This window comes from Camelus ferus, chromosome 9, assembly GCF_009834535.1.
Source record: "Camelus ferus isolate YT-003-E chromosome 9, BCGSAC_Cfer_1.0, whole genome shotgun sequence".
NCBI classification, from domain to species: domain Eukaryota; kingdom Metazoa; phylum Chordata; class Mammalia; order Artiodactyla; family Camelidae; genus Camelus; species Camelus ferus.
The window spans coordinates 45581872-45594988 of NC_045704.1; the positions used below are offsets into that span (position 1 = coordinate 45581872).

General features: G+C 31.3%; 1 protein-coding gene across 12 annotated transcripts in view; it reads left to right on the forward strand.

The window, feature by feature from the left end:
* NFAT5 (nuclear factor of activated T cells 5) overlaps positions 1-13117 on the forward strand; it is a 113496-nt gene that overhangs the window by 63883 nt on the left and 36496 nt on the right. For 5 of the 12 annotated variants that reach the window (XM_032486635.1, XM_032486634.1, XM_032486636.1 and 2 more), the window contains 4 exons: positions 2231-2789; positions 7717-7909; positions 9940-10130; positions 11597-11769. In XM_032486635.1, coding sequence (XP_032342526.1) covers positions 2231-2789; positions 7717-7909; positions 9940-10130; positions 11597-11769 — 1116 coding nt within the window. Of the gene's footprint in view, positions 1-1715; positions 1778-2230; positions 2790-3332; positions 4575-7716; positions 7910-9939; positions 10131-11596; positions 11770-13117 lie in introns of those variants that run through there. The other 7 variants (XM_032486641.1, XM_032486644.1, XM_032486643.1 and 4 more) reach the window with 4 other exon arrangements.

A 13117-nucleotide genomic window follows, 5' to 3' on the forward strand; every position in this document is an offset into this window, starting at 1 on the left:
CATATTCTGCATTCTCATGTGCATGGTACTTAGATTCAAAAAGGTTGGATGGGGAAAAGCTGCTTTATAGAAATACAAGTTCACAGCATTCATGCTGCATGTTTTGTGTGTTCCACTGCAAATACTGCATGCTGCATACTTGTATTTCTTTGAAAATGATGAGCATAGGCTCGTATACACACAAAAATTTAGCTTCATTTTTGCCAATAGTTGGAACAGATGGAGGAATGTTAGACATGCTATCTTTTCTATTTTTTTCTAAAATGAATTATGTAATATTTTTCAAAAAACAAGGAAAAAATTGGTTATTTAAACCCAAAGTGGCTACAAATCAGCTCCTAAACTGTCACTGACATTAGCATCTAGATTTTGTAGTTTTTACAAATCTTTGAAAATACTTATTTACTAAGAAAACATTGCATTAATGCATGATACAAAATTGATAAATTTTTCTTTAAATTGGAATGCAGTTTAAAGTGACTGAATTTTCCAATTTCAGCTACTGCATTTGTCAAGAATACAGACTGGAAAATGGAACTGGTATCATCTAGTTGCTCTAGGTACTTTGACTTATGGTAGTTGGGAAGAATCTTTCCATGTGGCATTTATGTAGATCTCATTATTGATGACTAATACTAATAACCGTGCTCTTCAGCCTTGACAGCAATGAAAAATTGTGAGTGAATTTAGTTCTTCCAAATGACTTAAGTGTTTTGGTACATGTTTTCAATTTAAAAATAGATTTTTTGGCACTTGGCTTTTTGATTATCTGAACATTGGCATTCTTAAATTTCACTCTTTATATAATTGATGTGAATGTAACAATTCCAATAACTGCACATCACCATTTTAAGTTTTATCAAACTACTTCAGAACAGTGGCATACTTGGCTGTAGATAAAAATTAATTTTGGATTTAAATGTATTTTTAGTTACATCACGTTACCTATTTTCATTCTTGTATGTGTTTATGATTATAAACCTTTCCATATCCTATACAAGATAAAATCGTATAGGACTGACAACTTCTGACCTTAACATTAGTGTGCCTTCTGAGATTATGTTAAGGGTTTAGTAGTAGTATTTTTCAGTGAGCTGTTATGCCAGTTGCAACACGTTTTGAAAAGATCTACTTTTAACTCTTCTTGCTAGGCATAATAGATAAATGGTTTTATAAAAAACCTTTTTATAGGAACTAATTCTGGTACTCTCTAGAGATTTTTTTCTACTCACTTCTTTTTTTGTTAGACTTCAGTCAGTAAAATTTACTGTTACTCATCTGAGGAGATTCCCTTACTAGTTAAAATCAAACAGGCCTTTTAAAGAGAGAGGAAATGGACAGTGGTAACCAATTGCTTAGTGTGTAATCAAGTTCTTTATAAGAAAAATCCGTCCAGTAATTAGTCCTTACTGTTTTTCATTCTACCATAAAGGATGGATTTATTACTTTAGAGATCATGGTTTTGAACTGCTACTTCCTTCTTCTAGAGACCCTCAGTGGTTAACTTGCTTATCTTCTGCAGCATAGCATGTTCCAAATCAAACCTTTTTCACTTTTATTCTAGATTTTACAGCAATCATAGTGACGATACCAGTTCCATTTTGCCAGCAATTCAGTTGATTATATATTTTTTCTATTTATTTCTCATTTTATAATTGATATCTGGAATAATCAGCAGCTCTTTTCTCATTTATTTTCTCATATTTTTATTCCAGGATTTGCCTCTGAAGCAGGGAGTGTCTGCATTAAAAATGACCTGTAGTTCTCTGCTTCATAGGTTAGAAACTTATTTTAATATTTTGTGGCTAAGCACAGTCCCACTTTTCAAATTCTATAATGAATTATTTAATTGGCATTGAATGTGGACCACAAGCATATATTTCATATTGGGGTTTTCTTTATTATTTTAAATGATTAAAATTCAATAGAACATCCAGCTGAGGCAATAAATGCTTTATTCTTGCTTTACAGCTTAAAACATTAAATTAGATTTTTTTAAAAATCTATTGATTGTAATACAAGTAAAAATAATGCTATTTGGGCATTTTTAAAAATTGCATTTCTTAGGCCTTGTATTGCTTGAAGCATTTATATTCTAAAACTTAACCAAATTCCAACTATTCATTTTGGGGAAAAACAATCAGTTCACAAATCACATTTTCAATGGGACTGCTAGCCAGCATAGGTGAAAACATGTATAGTGTATTTACTCTTAAATTATACACTGCAGATGCTTCTTCAGCTCCCTCCTCTTCCTCCATGGGCGGTGCTTGCAGCTCCTTTACCACCTCTTCCAGCCCTACCATTTATTCTACCTCAGTCACCGACAGCAAGGCTATGCAAGTGGAGAGCTGCTCCTCAGCCTTGGGGGTAAGTAACCGAGGGGTAAGTGAAAAGCAGTTAACCAGTAACACAGTTCAGCAGCATCCATCAACACCGAAGAGGCACACAGTCTTGTACATCTCACCACCACCTGAGGACTTGCTGGATAACAGTCGGATGTCCTGCCAGGATGAGGGGTGTGGATTGGAATCTGAGCAGAGCTGCAGTATGTGGATGGAGGATTCCCCCTCCAACTTCAGTAACATGAGCACCAGTTCCTACAATGATAACACTGAGGTACCTCGTAAATCACGAAAGCGAAATCCAAAGCAGAGGCCGGGGGTCAAACGACGAGATTGTGAAGAATCTAATATGGATATATTTGATGCCGACAGTGCCAAAGCACCTCACTATGTGCTTTCTCAGCTTACCACGGACAACAAAGGCAACTCAAAAGCAGGAAATGGGTTGGTATTCACATTTTTTTAAAGTTCTCTCACCATTATGCAAAACAAAAAAATAAATCATTCCTCATTTTTCTTAATTGCTCAGCTCAAGTTTGCCTCTAAAGCAAAGATACTAATTTTATCATTGAAATATATGAAAAATTTTAACTTAAAATTATCGAGTTTCACTGGAGAAGAAAATAAAATACCAGTAGATTTTACGAATAGATACCTTAGTATGATTAAGTACTAGAAAATGAAAATAGTCTATTTAGAAATAACTTCTAAATTTCAGATTTATATTTTAAAAGGATTTTAAAATATTTTTACTCATGGAAATAACTAGCAATGTAATGAATGGTTCTAGCTAAAACAACTCTAACTGGTTCTAGCTACATTTACCAAGGGCCTGTTTGTGTTCTCTTTTACGTCTCCCCATATGGTTCAGTCTGTTTCCATTTTTGTGAAGATTTTAAACTTTCTTTTCCTTTTTTCTTTTATTTGATAAAAACTGAAAAATTAAATTGATAGTTTGATTTTCATCATTTAGATTCATGTATTTATTTTAAGCTTTTCTTTGATACATTGTACCAATTCAGGATTTTTAAAAAATAAATATGTCACTTTTTTTTTTTCTGAATCTGGGTTATGTTTCTGAAGAGTTGATAGAACAGGATCATGGAACACTTTTAGTTTTCATTCATCTCTTCCAGTTTACAGTACTCACTAAATATACTTCAGTAGCCATATTACAGAATATTTACATCTAAAGTATAAAATACTGTGACTTATTTTTAACTCCTTTAATATTTTCGTTGTAATATTTAATTTCTAGAGTTTTTATTATATTTCCTACAGTATATTCAACATAGTTTGATAAAATTTAACTCACTGGATTTTGAGAGATTACTTTTTTGGGCGACAGGGTATGTATAGTCCTTTAGTTGACCCAGAATTTCCTACAATTTCAGGTTGTCACAGAAGGTGATGGAGAAGCTTTTGACTGGTTTACTATTTGATGACATCAGTAGTATCTTTTAAGTTAAAAATCTGGTTGAGTGTTACAGAGAATAGTCTTTTTTTTTTAACATTTTTTATTGATTTATAATCATTTTACAATGTTGTGTCCAGAGAATATTCTTAATATATATTAAACTTGTTCTGAAATATTCTCTCAGTATATTTTTAAAGCAGAATCTATTCAATACTACTTTCTTCTCCACTTTTATGTAAAAATTCTTTGGGGTGATACAGTTAAATTAAAATGCACACTTAAATGTTTTTCACTTTTTGAAAGTCCAAATTAGGAAATTTTCTAAAAGAAAACAAGGTATACCCATTCCTAAAGTGTTACCATTATTAGCAGAGTCAAAAATTCTAGAACATATTTGTAGAGCTATCACCTATAGAATAATGCTCTGAAACTTAGATCTAAAAGGCTCATGTCTGTCTATCATTAAATACAGGTATGTGTTTATTTGGGCTTCTATGGAGAAAGTGGGGTTTTTTTCAAGTTCCATAAGATAGATTTTCATATTTATACTGAAATAAATGTTAAGATTCAAATGAAGAACAAATAAAAGTTTGACTTACAGTTAGTCAACACACATGGTTTGCAGTTGCTGTTAAAGAGATATCTTGACCTACATCTTTTCTGCTTCTGCTTTTGTATGATAGATATATCTTAGAAATGATTTGAGGTTACCCAGGGAAAGTATAATAACATTTGTCAAGACAAAATCTCTCATGAAATAATTCATGGAACAGAAACTCATCAAGCAGCAGAAGAAATGTCCAGCTTCTTAGGTAATGGAAAAATATTTGACACTAGCATATGGAAATGATGGAAGAAGTTTAAAATTTGAATTTATAAGAAGTATATTTAGGAAAAGATAAAATCATATGTAAATATAGAAAAATGGACCTTTGAAAACAGTTGTTAAGAGGATCTCAAAATAAAGTCCTATATTCTTCAGCAAGAAAGATGTTAGAAACATGAAAAAAATTTAGAAATGTTTTGAGAGATAAGCTATATATATATATATAGCCTTAGATCTAATATGCCATAAATTTACAATTTATGTAATGCTAAATTATAGAAAATGTACTCTCAAACATGTGTACAGCAGTTTTATTGACCTTCAAGAGGGAAATAGTATTTTTGTATAATTAAAATGTTATATAAAAGAGTTTATTAAGAAAATAAAACCATTGTTCAAAAAACTTCTCAGTATTTAAACATTCCTGGCCATATAATTCTTAAATTCTTGAACTAAATGTCCTGAGAAGCAGTAGCCCAATGTCTCTTCTAGATATTCCTAGAAATTAAGATATGCTGTCACTTGGATGTGAAACCTGTTCTAGGCATTTTATAGTGAAAATTATTTTTGTGACGGACAACCAGAAGGATGTGCAGCACAAAGGAATTAGAATGTCATTTTAAGCCTTCTGGACAGAATATGCCAAGACAGTGGATTTCCTTTTTTACATGTCATTTAGAAGTAAAATCCCATACAGTTAGCTACTACTTTCTTGTTTTTCCTTAAGCCATAATGCCTTAAAAATTAGTAATTCGAATGACTACTTTTCTAAGAATTAGTTATTATTTTCATTGTTTTACATGGCTAGAGATCTAAATATGTATGTATTCCATGTTTACATTTAAACCTAGAGAATAAAGTTAGTTTTAAGGGCTTTTAAAAGTATCATTTCAGAAATTGTTTGATTACACATGTGATTCTTCTTTAAGCTGTACTGTATATACTTTTATTGACTCACTTAATAGTTTTGATCCCAAATGAAATTTTTTTAACATTTTTTTATTGAGTTATAGTCATTTTACAGTGTTGTGTCAAATTCCAGTGTAGAGCACAATTTTTTAGTTATACATGAATATACATATATTCATTGTCACATTTTTTTTTCTCTGTGAGCTACCACAAGATCTTGTATATATTTCCCTGTGCTATACAGTATAATCTTGTTTATCTGTTCTACAATTTGAAATCCCAGTCTGTCCCTTCCCACCCCGCGCCCCCCAAATGAAATATTTTGTTTTGTTGAAATACTGAAACTGTTTATCTTCATAAATATTAGCTTGGCTGGCATAAGTGAATATAAAATCCGTATCTTACCAAATCAATTGGTATACCAAAGTTTCCGTATATTTCAGACTAAAATGTTCCCTTTTTTATTATAAAATTACTAGATACTAATTATAAACATTTGAAAAATATAGAAAATAGAAGAAAATAAGTAAATCTAGTAACTCAGTATAACTACAGTTAGCATTTTGCTGTATTTTTGTTTAGTCCCTTTCAGTGCATTTTTTGGGTATTTTTTTACATAGTTTCAGTAAGTGAATATTTTTGCTTCGATTTTTAAAATGAGCAAAAAACAGAGTATCACTATAGAATTTCATATATAAAGGACTGCACATTGTATTCAGTGTAAATTTTTGAATTTCTACCAGAATGATGGAAAAAAAATAGGATTTATTGCCCTTTGTTCCAGCTTCAACTCAGTACTTTTGTTTGTAGAATTTATTCTTCCAGGGCCTTTTAAAGTACTTACTCAGATAATCTTTGACTTAATTATGTCAAGCTTCATCAACAAATACTTTTTTAGCATCTGTTGTTTCAGGAATTGTGAAAGTTTCAGGGAATATGAAGATGATTGAGTACAATACTTACCCCCCAGAACTCAGTCCAGTCAATCTTACTGCATTCCTTTGCATTCCTAGCTGTGGGTTCATTCCAGTTCCAGGTCCCATTGCAAGTACAGCCTTTCCCCTCTTTATTATTGATGACTGAGGCAACAACTTGGTTAAAGATGAAGGGGTAAGCATTAAATCTAGGTTTAAGGCTGCTTAGCCATCTTTGCTTCTCCATGTTTGAAGTCATAATATTCCTCCTGGGACCTGTTTGCTTTTCAAGGAGATTTTGTCCACAATCATTTCTTGACTCCTGTATCTTCACTGTGAGTGTTAATTTAGGACTGGGAGGGTCATACAGAAAGTATTATAGGCCGTGGTTCTGTTTTTAAATGTACATGGGTGATTTTTAACTAATAGTATTGCTTCCTATTTATATTTATAACATATTTGCAGTACTTCAGATTAAATGTCAACCTAAAGTCCTAACAACCATTTAAAATATTTTTCTTTGAACATACATTCCACGTAGCAAATGCATGATATACAAATAAATGTTAGAAACACAATTTAAAAAAATAAGTTAGATTGCCTATCTGTAAGACTCTGCTTATATAATTTTTATATGCTTAAGACTTTAGTTCTTTAATCATAAATAAAAATACTCTGATAAATTAAACTTCTGGGAAAGGTTGTTTAAAGCTAATTTCCAATAAAAAATTAATAACTGGGTTTTTTATTATAATTTTTTCAATTTGATGTACTGAGAAAGACATCCAAGAGAATATGCTACATGTACCTTTAGTTTTCCTTAAGACCTTTTGGGGTTTTTTTGTTTCTTTTTGCTACCCCCACTTTTCTTTTGTTCTGCAAGTCTTATTAGAAAATAATGGTAATCTTGTAGCTTTATATAACACTCACACATATTTGTAGTTTTTAAACTTTTTTTTTGACTGAAATGCAACTTGAAAGGTTATAGTGACATTAGCTATTCTCTTTCCTGTTATTCCCATCTTAATTGCATTCAGTCTTCCTCCTGCCACAAGTATGCATTCTTTGTCTTCTCTATCCAACTTACTTTCTTTTTTTTTATTATATAATTAAATTTTATTACAAACTTTTAAAAGATTCTTTGCTAATAGAATGTATCATCCCCTAGGCTGTATTTTATTTTGTCAATAAGATTAATTAGCTGTTTTTAATGTTATTGCCTATTCTGTTTCTTCCTTTATCTTAGATGACTTTTATAGAAAACTCTTTTTGATACTATTTCCATGTTGTGCTTTGACTTCTCAGAACATTGGAAAACCAAAAAGGAACTGGAGTAAAGAAGAGCCCTATGTTGTGTGGACAATATCCTGTTAAAAGTGAGGGAAAGGAGCTGAAGATAGTTGTACAGCCTGAGACGCAGCACCGAGCTCGGTACCTGACTGAGGGTAGCCGTGGCTCGGTGAAGGACAGAACACAGCAAGGTTTTCCTACAGTGAAGGTGCTTACTTTATTTAGAAGTATATGAAGAATTTTATCCACTTTTACTTATTAGTTATTTTGTTTTTAACCAGCAAAAGCTGCCTAAAATAAAATTACTAGCTATATGTACTAGAAATTCAAGTCAAAAGTCTGACTGAAGCATAGGCCAAATGTTGTTACTCAGATGTCATTTGAATTTTAGTCTAAATGAAAGGAGAAATAAGAATGTGTTATAACAAGTAAAATAAATGGAAATCATGGATTATCTTCCCCTTACATTTGACATTGGTAGCAACTATATTAGATTCTTCCCATATTTAAGAAGAAATTTTAATGTGAATTCAGAGACATTGTAAAAATTACTTGGAAAACAAGGTTTTTGAGATGGCTGAAGTAATGAGGACTACTCAACTCAGAAAAGAATTGATTGATAGGTAGTCTTCAGTTCAAGAAACAGGGTATCAATTGAGTCTTTGTCTTTTCAGAATTTAGACTAGAAGAAAAAAGGAAGGGCACTCAGTATCTGGGATACCTTTTTCAAAGACTATTTCTCTTTGAAGACAAACCAAAAAAAAGTAGGATGGGGATATTTAACAAGTGTTCCTGCCCTTTGCAAAATGCAAAACAGGGAGGAATTTTGTCTAGTCACATGGTAGATTCTTATAAATACAGTTTGTGTAAATGTGTTAGTTGGACAATATTTAGTTGGACTGTCTTTTGTCTTATACTTGAATGAAATAATGTTAGAAACTTGGGATCAGGAGACTTACTCGGAACCATTTATAAAGTGTACAATATCATTCCTACCCCTCTACTACTCACCACACCAACTCTTCTTCTATCCCCCAAACTCAGGACAAGTAACAGGCAAGTGAGAAATTTAAATTATGCTTTGTGTAAATATTTGTCTAACCAGACATTTTGATAGTTTGGTAAATATTCTTAACCTAATTGCTCTGGCTTTAAATTATGCCATGTCTGAGTACTTATCTGCAGAAGTATTGTTAGATTAATTGCCTAACTGTGATAGGGAGTGAATTGACTTACCTCCAAAGTTTATTTATTCACTCACTCAACAAGAATTGCACCCCTCTATGTGCCAGACACTGTTCTAGGTACTGCTGACTAACAGTTTGGATAGATTGCTTATTTGCCTGCTTATTTGCCTCATTATGTTGATACACGTAGATACTCACAGAGATACAGCTATTCTAGGATAGAAAAGATGTATGAGTTTTTTAAAGCACTTTGATATGCATTGTACAAGTTATTTTTGATTTTCTCCATTCTACATTAGCAGTTTCAGTATTTAACTATAAGTTGATCAAGAGCTAGCATTGGAAACATTTGTTCCCAAATGCTGTATTAAATATTTATTCTTCAGCATACAAATTATAATTTAATTTATGAAGACTTGCTTGAGACCTACAATGACCCATAGATCCTGGTTTGGACCAGCAATTTTTCAGACCATAATGTTTTGGCCCAGGATTTTATGATGTTGTATATATGCAGCTAGTCTATGAAAATGAGCTCTATTTCCCTATTATTTATATAGCTGCACTTCAAACACTTTTCCTACTCAAATAGCTTTAACAGAGTGAAATTTTAGTGTATGTACTTTTATTTGATGATGATGGTAATGATGCCACTAATACGGTTTAGTGAATTTTTCCATTAGTGGTGGTGGTAAATCCTAAGTAACACACATGCTTCTTTGGCAGTCCATAAATTTATTAATACCTTAAGGACTGTGTATTCATTCTCACCTGGTTGCACAAATTAATTTCAAATGATAATTTATCATTAAACATACGAAATTTTAATTAAAATGTGATTATTGCAGAACTAAAGCATCATTTTCTGCAGTAACTTAGCCAACTCTCCTTTATGAAAATATTTTACCTCTGTTTTTCTTGAAGATTTAAGTTTTTTTTTTTTTATTGTAATCTAGTTATAAATATAGGACTTGGTCTTAAATATTTGATTTTACAATTAGGTTATTTGAAATGCTAATTAATGTTTATGCTCCATGTTCTCTCACTCCAGCTGGAAGGCCATAATGAGCCAGTAGTGTTGCAAGTGTTTGTGGGCAATGACTCTGGTCGAGTGAAACCACATGGATTTTATCAGGCCTGCAGGGTAACTGGGCGAAATACAACTCCCTGCAAAGAAGTGGACATTGAAGGCACTACTGTTATAGAAGTTGGCCTTGATCCGAGCAACAACATGACACTGGCGTAAGTACTTAGTAAAAATGTTTTTTGCTATTCATTACACTTTTATCGAGGCAGGAAAAATTTTTAGTTTCTAATGTATAAAAGAAGATTTTGAGTATTTTTTAAAATGTTTTAAACATTGCAAATTAAAAAATAGATTATTGCTGAATAGTAAATGAATGAAATTGCTAGAGAATTCCCAATGTGAAAGGCAGGGATATAAAAGCCATGTGGAAACCTGGCTTTTGGGAAAGTAATATAGACTTACATGTTGGAATTAATAATTAACATTAAAAATAAAATTACAAACAATTTGATTTGCTTTCCAAAATTCTGCTTTCTGAGTGTTTACAGTAGAAACTAACAGAAACCATTCATGGTGCCTTGACCCATCTTGGAATGAAATAGCATTATTGCTAGTTTAAATTTACCTTTTCTATTTTCCTATATTAAAAAAATTATGTCTTGGGGCTATTTTTCATCTTGTGCAATTTTCTTGCCTGAAAAATATTAGAAGTGTTAATGCCTTAAATTAAAACAAACTTTTTCTTAATCCTTTTGTTAAGGACCTTTAATCCTAAAGAAGACTCATAATGACAGCAAATATTGACATCAATAAACCTGTATTGTAATCATTTTTATTGGATAGCTAAGGACTTCTCTGCTTGGTTTTCAGGGTTTTTTGAAAGCCATTTTGAATAAATAAGAAGGTAATTGGAAAAGGGAAATTTTGAAAGTAAAGATTTTTTAACTTTTGAAATTATAAAAACATACATAGTAGGAGATAGGAAGTTACTGATTATAAAAATATTACTCATTCTTTGTAAGTTAAAAAACACAGAATAATTAAAAAAGTAAAAATTAGTAATAATAAAATAGTAAAAAATACCCTTCAAGAGCCAACTTCCCAGAACTAATTACTGTTTTTAAATTTGTTGTTTCATCCTTGTTTTCTGATAAAATTGAGGCTATACTGTACTCATTGTTTTATTACCTGCTTTTCACTTACAAGCATTTTTTCCATAACATTAAATATTATTTATAGAATTTATAAATATAAATATTATTTATAGTTCTGATGGCTATATATAGTTCCATTTGGGGGAAGCTGCTAATTTTTTAAAACTAAAATCCATTCCCTCTATATAAATGCAAAAAGAAATGTATTTGCTAATTTGCTTGATTTATTTTTTTAAAGCAAAAGTATTTCTTGTAAACCATTACTTATGTTTAGATTTTGAAATAGTGATTCTTGCTTCTGTACTATTTTTCCATTATTATTATAAATGAAAAGTTGACAGGACTAGGAATTAACGAATATTTAGAATTTATCCTTTTGTACTTTTTGAATTTGGAACTGTATGATTATATTACATGTTTAAAAATTAATAAGGAAGTAAATTATTTTTAAAAAGAAAACTTGTTTAAGAGTATTGCACTATTTATACAACAGAAAATATCAGTTAATGTAATTTTTTCTGTGTTAGGGTGGACTGCGTAGGGATATTGAAATTGAGGAATGCTGACGTTGAAGCCAGAATAGGGATTGCTGGTTCCAAGAAAAAAAGCACTCGTGCCAGATTGGTTTTTCGAGTTAATATCACAAGGAAAGATGGCTCCACTTTGACGCTGCAAACACCCTCTTCTCCTATTTTATGTAGTAAGTAAGAAAATATGGAGATGTTAAATATATGGAGGTTTTCTTCATTTTCTATTAATCTTTGAGACATCTCAGTTTCAGTTGTTTTACACACTCCAGCTTGTGAGCATTATTTGAAACATTCTTAAAGCTGTAGTCAAATTTTCCAGAGTAAACTAAAAGTGGGTAATTTCTAATAAAATTCAAAAGGTATGTCACATTTTGTAGTTTCTTATTATCATCCTATCGTAACTTAAAAAGTAATTTGAATAGTTTACCTGAAGTAAATTACAAAGCCAAAAGATTTTCACAGCATCTTTGTTGTGTAATAAATTGCTATGATCCTGTTTTGTGTTGGAACGTAAGAAACACTAAGATAAGCAGACCTTGGTAAATGTATAGCATTTGGAGTTCTGATTACAAATTAAAGTATTATAGCATAGTGGGAAATGAAACTCTTGTTTTACTAACTTTGACATAGAAAATAAATAATGTGTGTGTTTAAATTCTGTCATGTTGTATGTGCCTCACCATATAGTCCGGTTTCCCTGTAATGAGTATTATTACAAGTAATAGGAAAATTTTTCCTTTATATATCCCTTAAGAAAATTTTCATTAAGTGTAATTTTCTTTGACATGACTTCTGAATTCAAAAGATCAGAAGAAACTCCATTCAGTTGAATTTTCTGTTGGATTGTTATCGCTTTTTGACCATGGTACCGCTAGGACAGTAGCAGAACCTTTGTTATTTATTTGTGGCTTAGTTTTGCCAAATTATTCACTTTTTGTAAATCTCATTTTTCCCTTTCTTTTAATTACTCTCAGAAGTGATTATATCCATATGTTAGCTTAGCAAATACCCTAATTTTAAAAAGAAAGTAATAAATATCTTTTCTGGTCTCAAGAGAACACAATTGGATTTCTCTATTTTTCATTATTATGAAAATTTTGTTTTGATACTAGTTTTTTCTTTGGATTATTTCTGGGTAATGTTCAATTATACATATACTGCTTTTGAAGTTTGTAGATTCCATGTCCATTCTATTGTGTTCAGTTAGGGACAGAATAAGTTATTGGTAGATGGTATATTGAGTTCTAAAACTTTTCTAATTGAGGTGCTGAATTGCTATAATTCACAATGTGTCCCAACTTGAATATTATTAGGGTGGAGTTTCATTTTTAATGGGGCATGTGCAGTTCTTCTTTTACATGATCTAATACTTTGAGTATGACCATGGCCACTCTCTGAAGGCCAGATCCAGGAGATGCTCAATAATTCAGATCATACTGCCTTAGCAGAAACTGGGAAATGGTTGTCAACTCTGTTTGTTTGTTTCTTCTTTCATTAGTTCATCCATTTCTTTAGTTT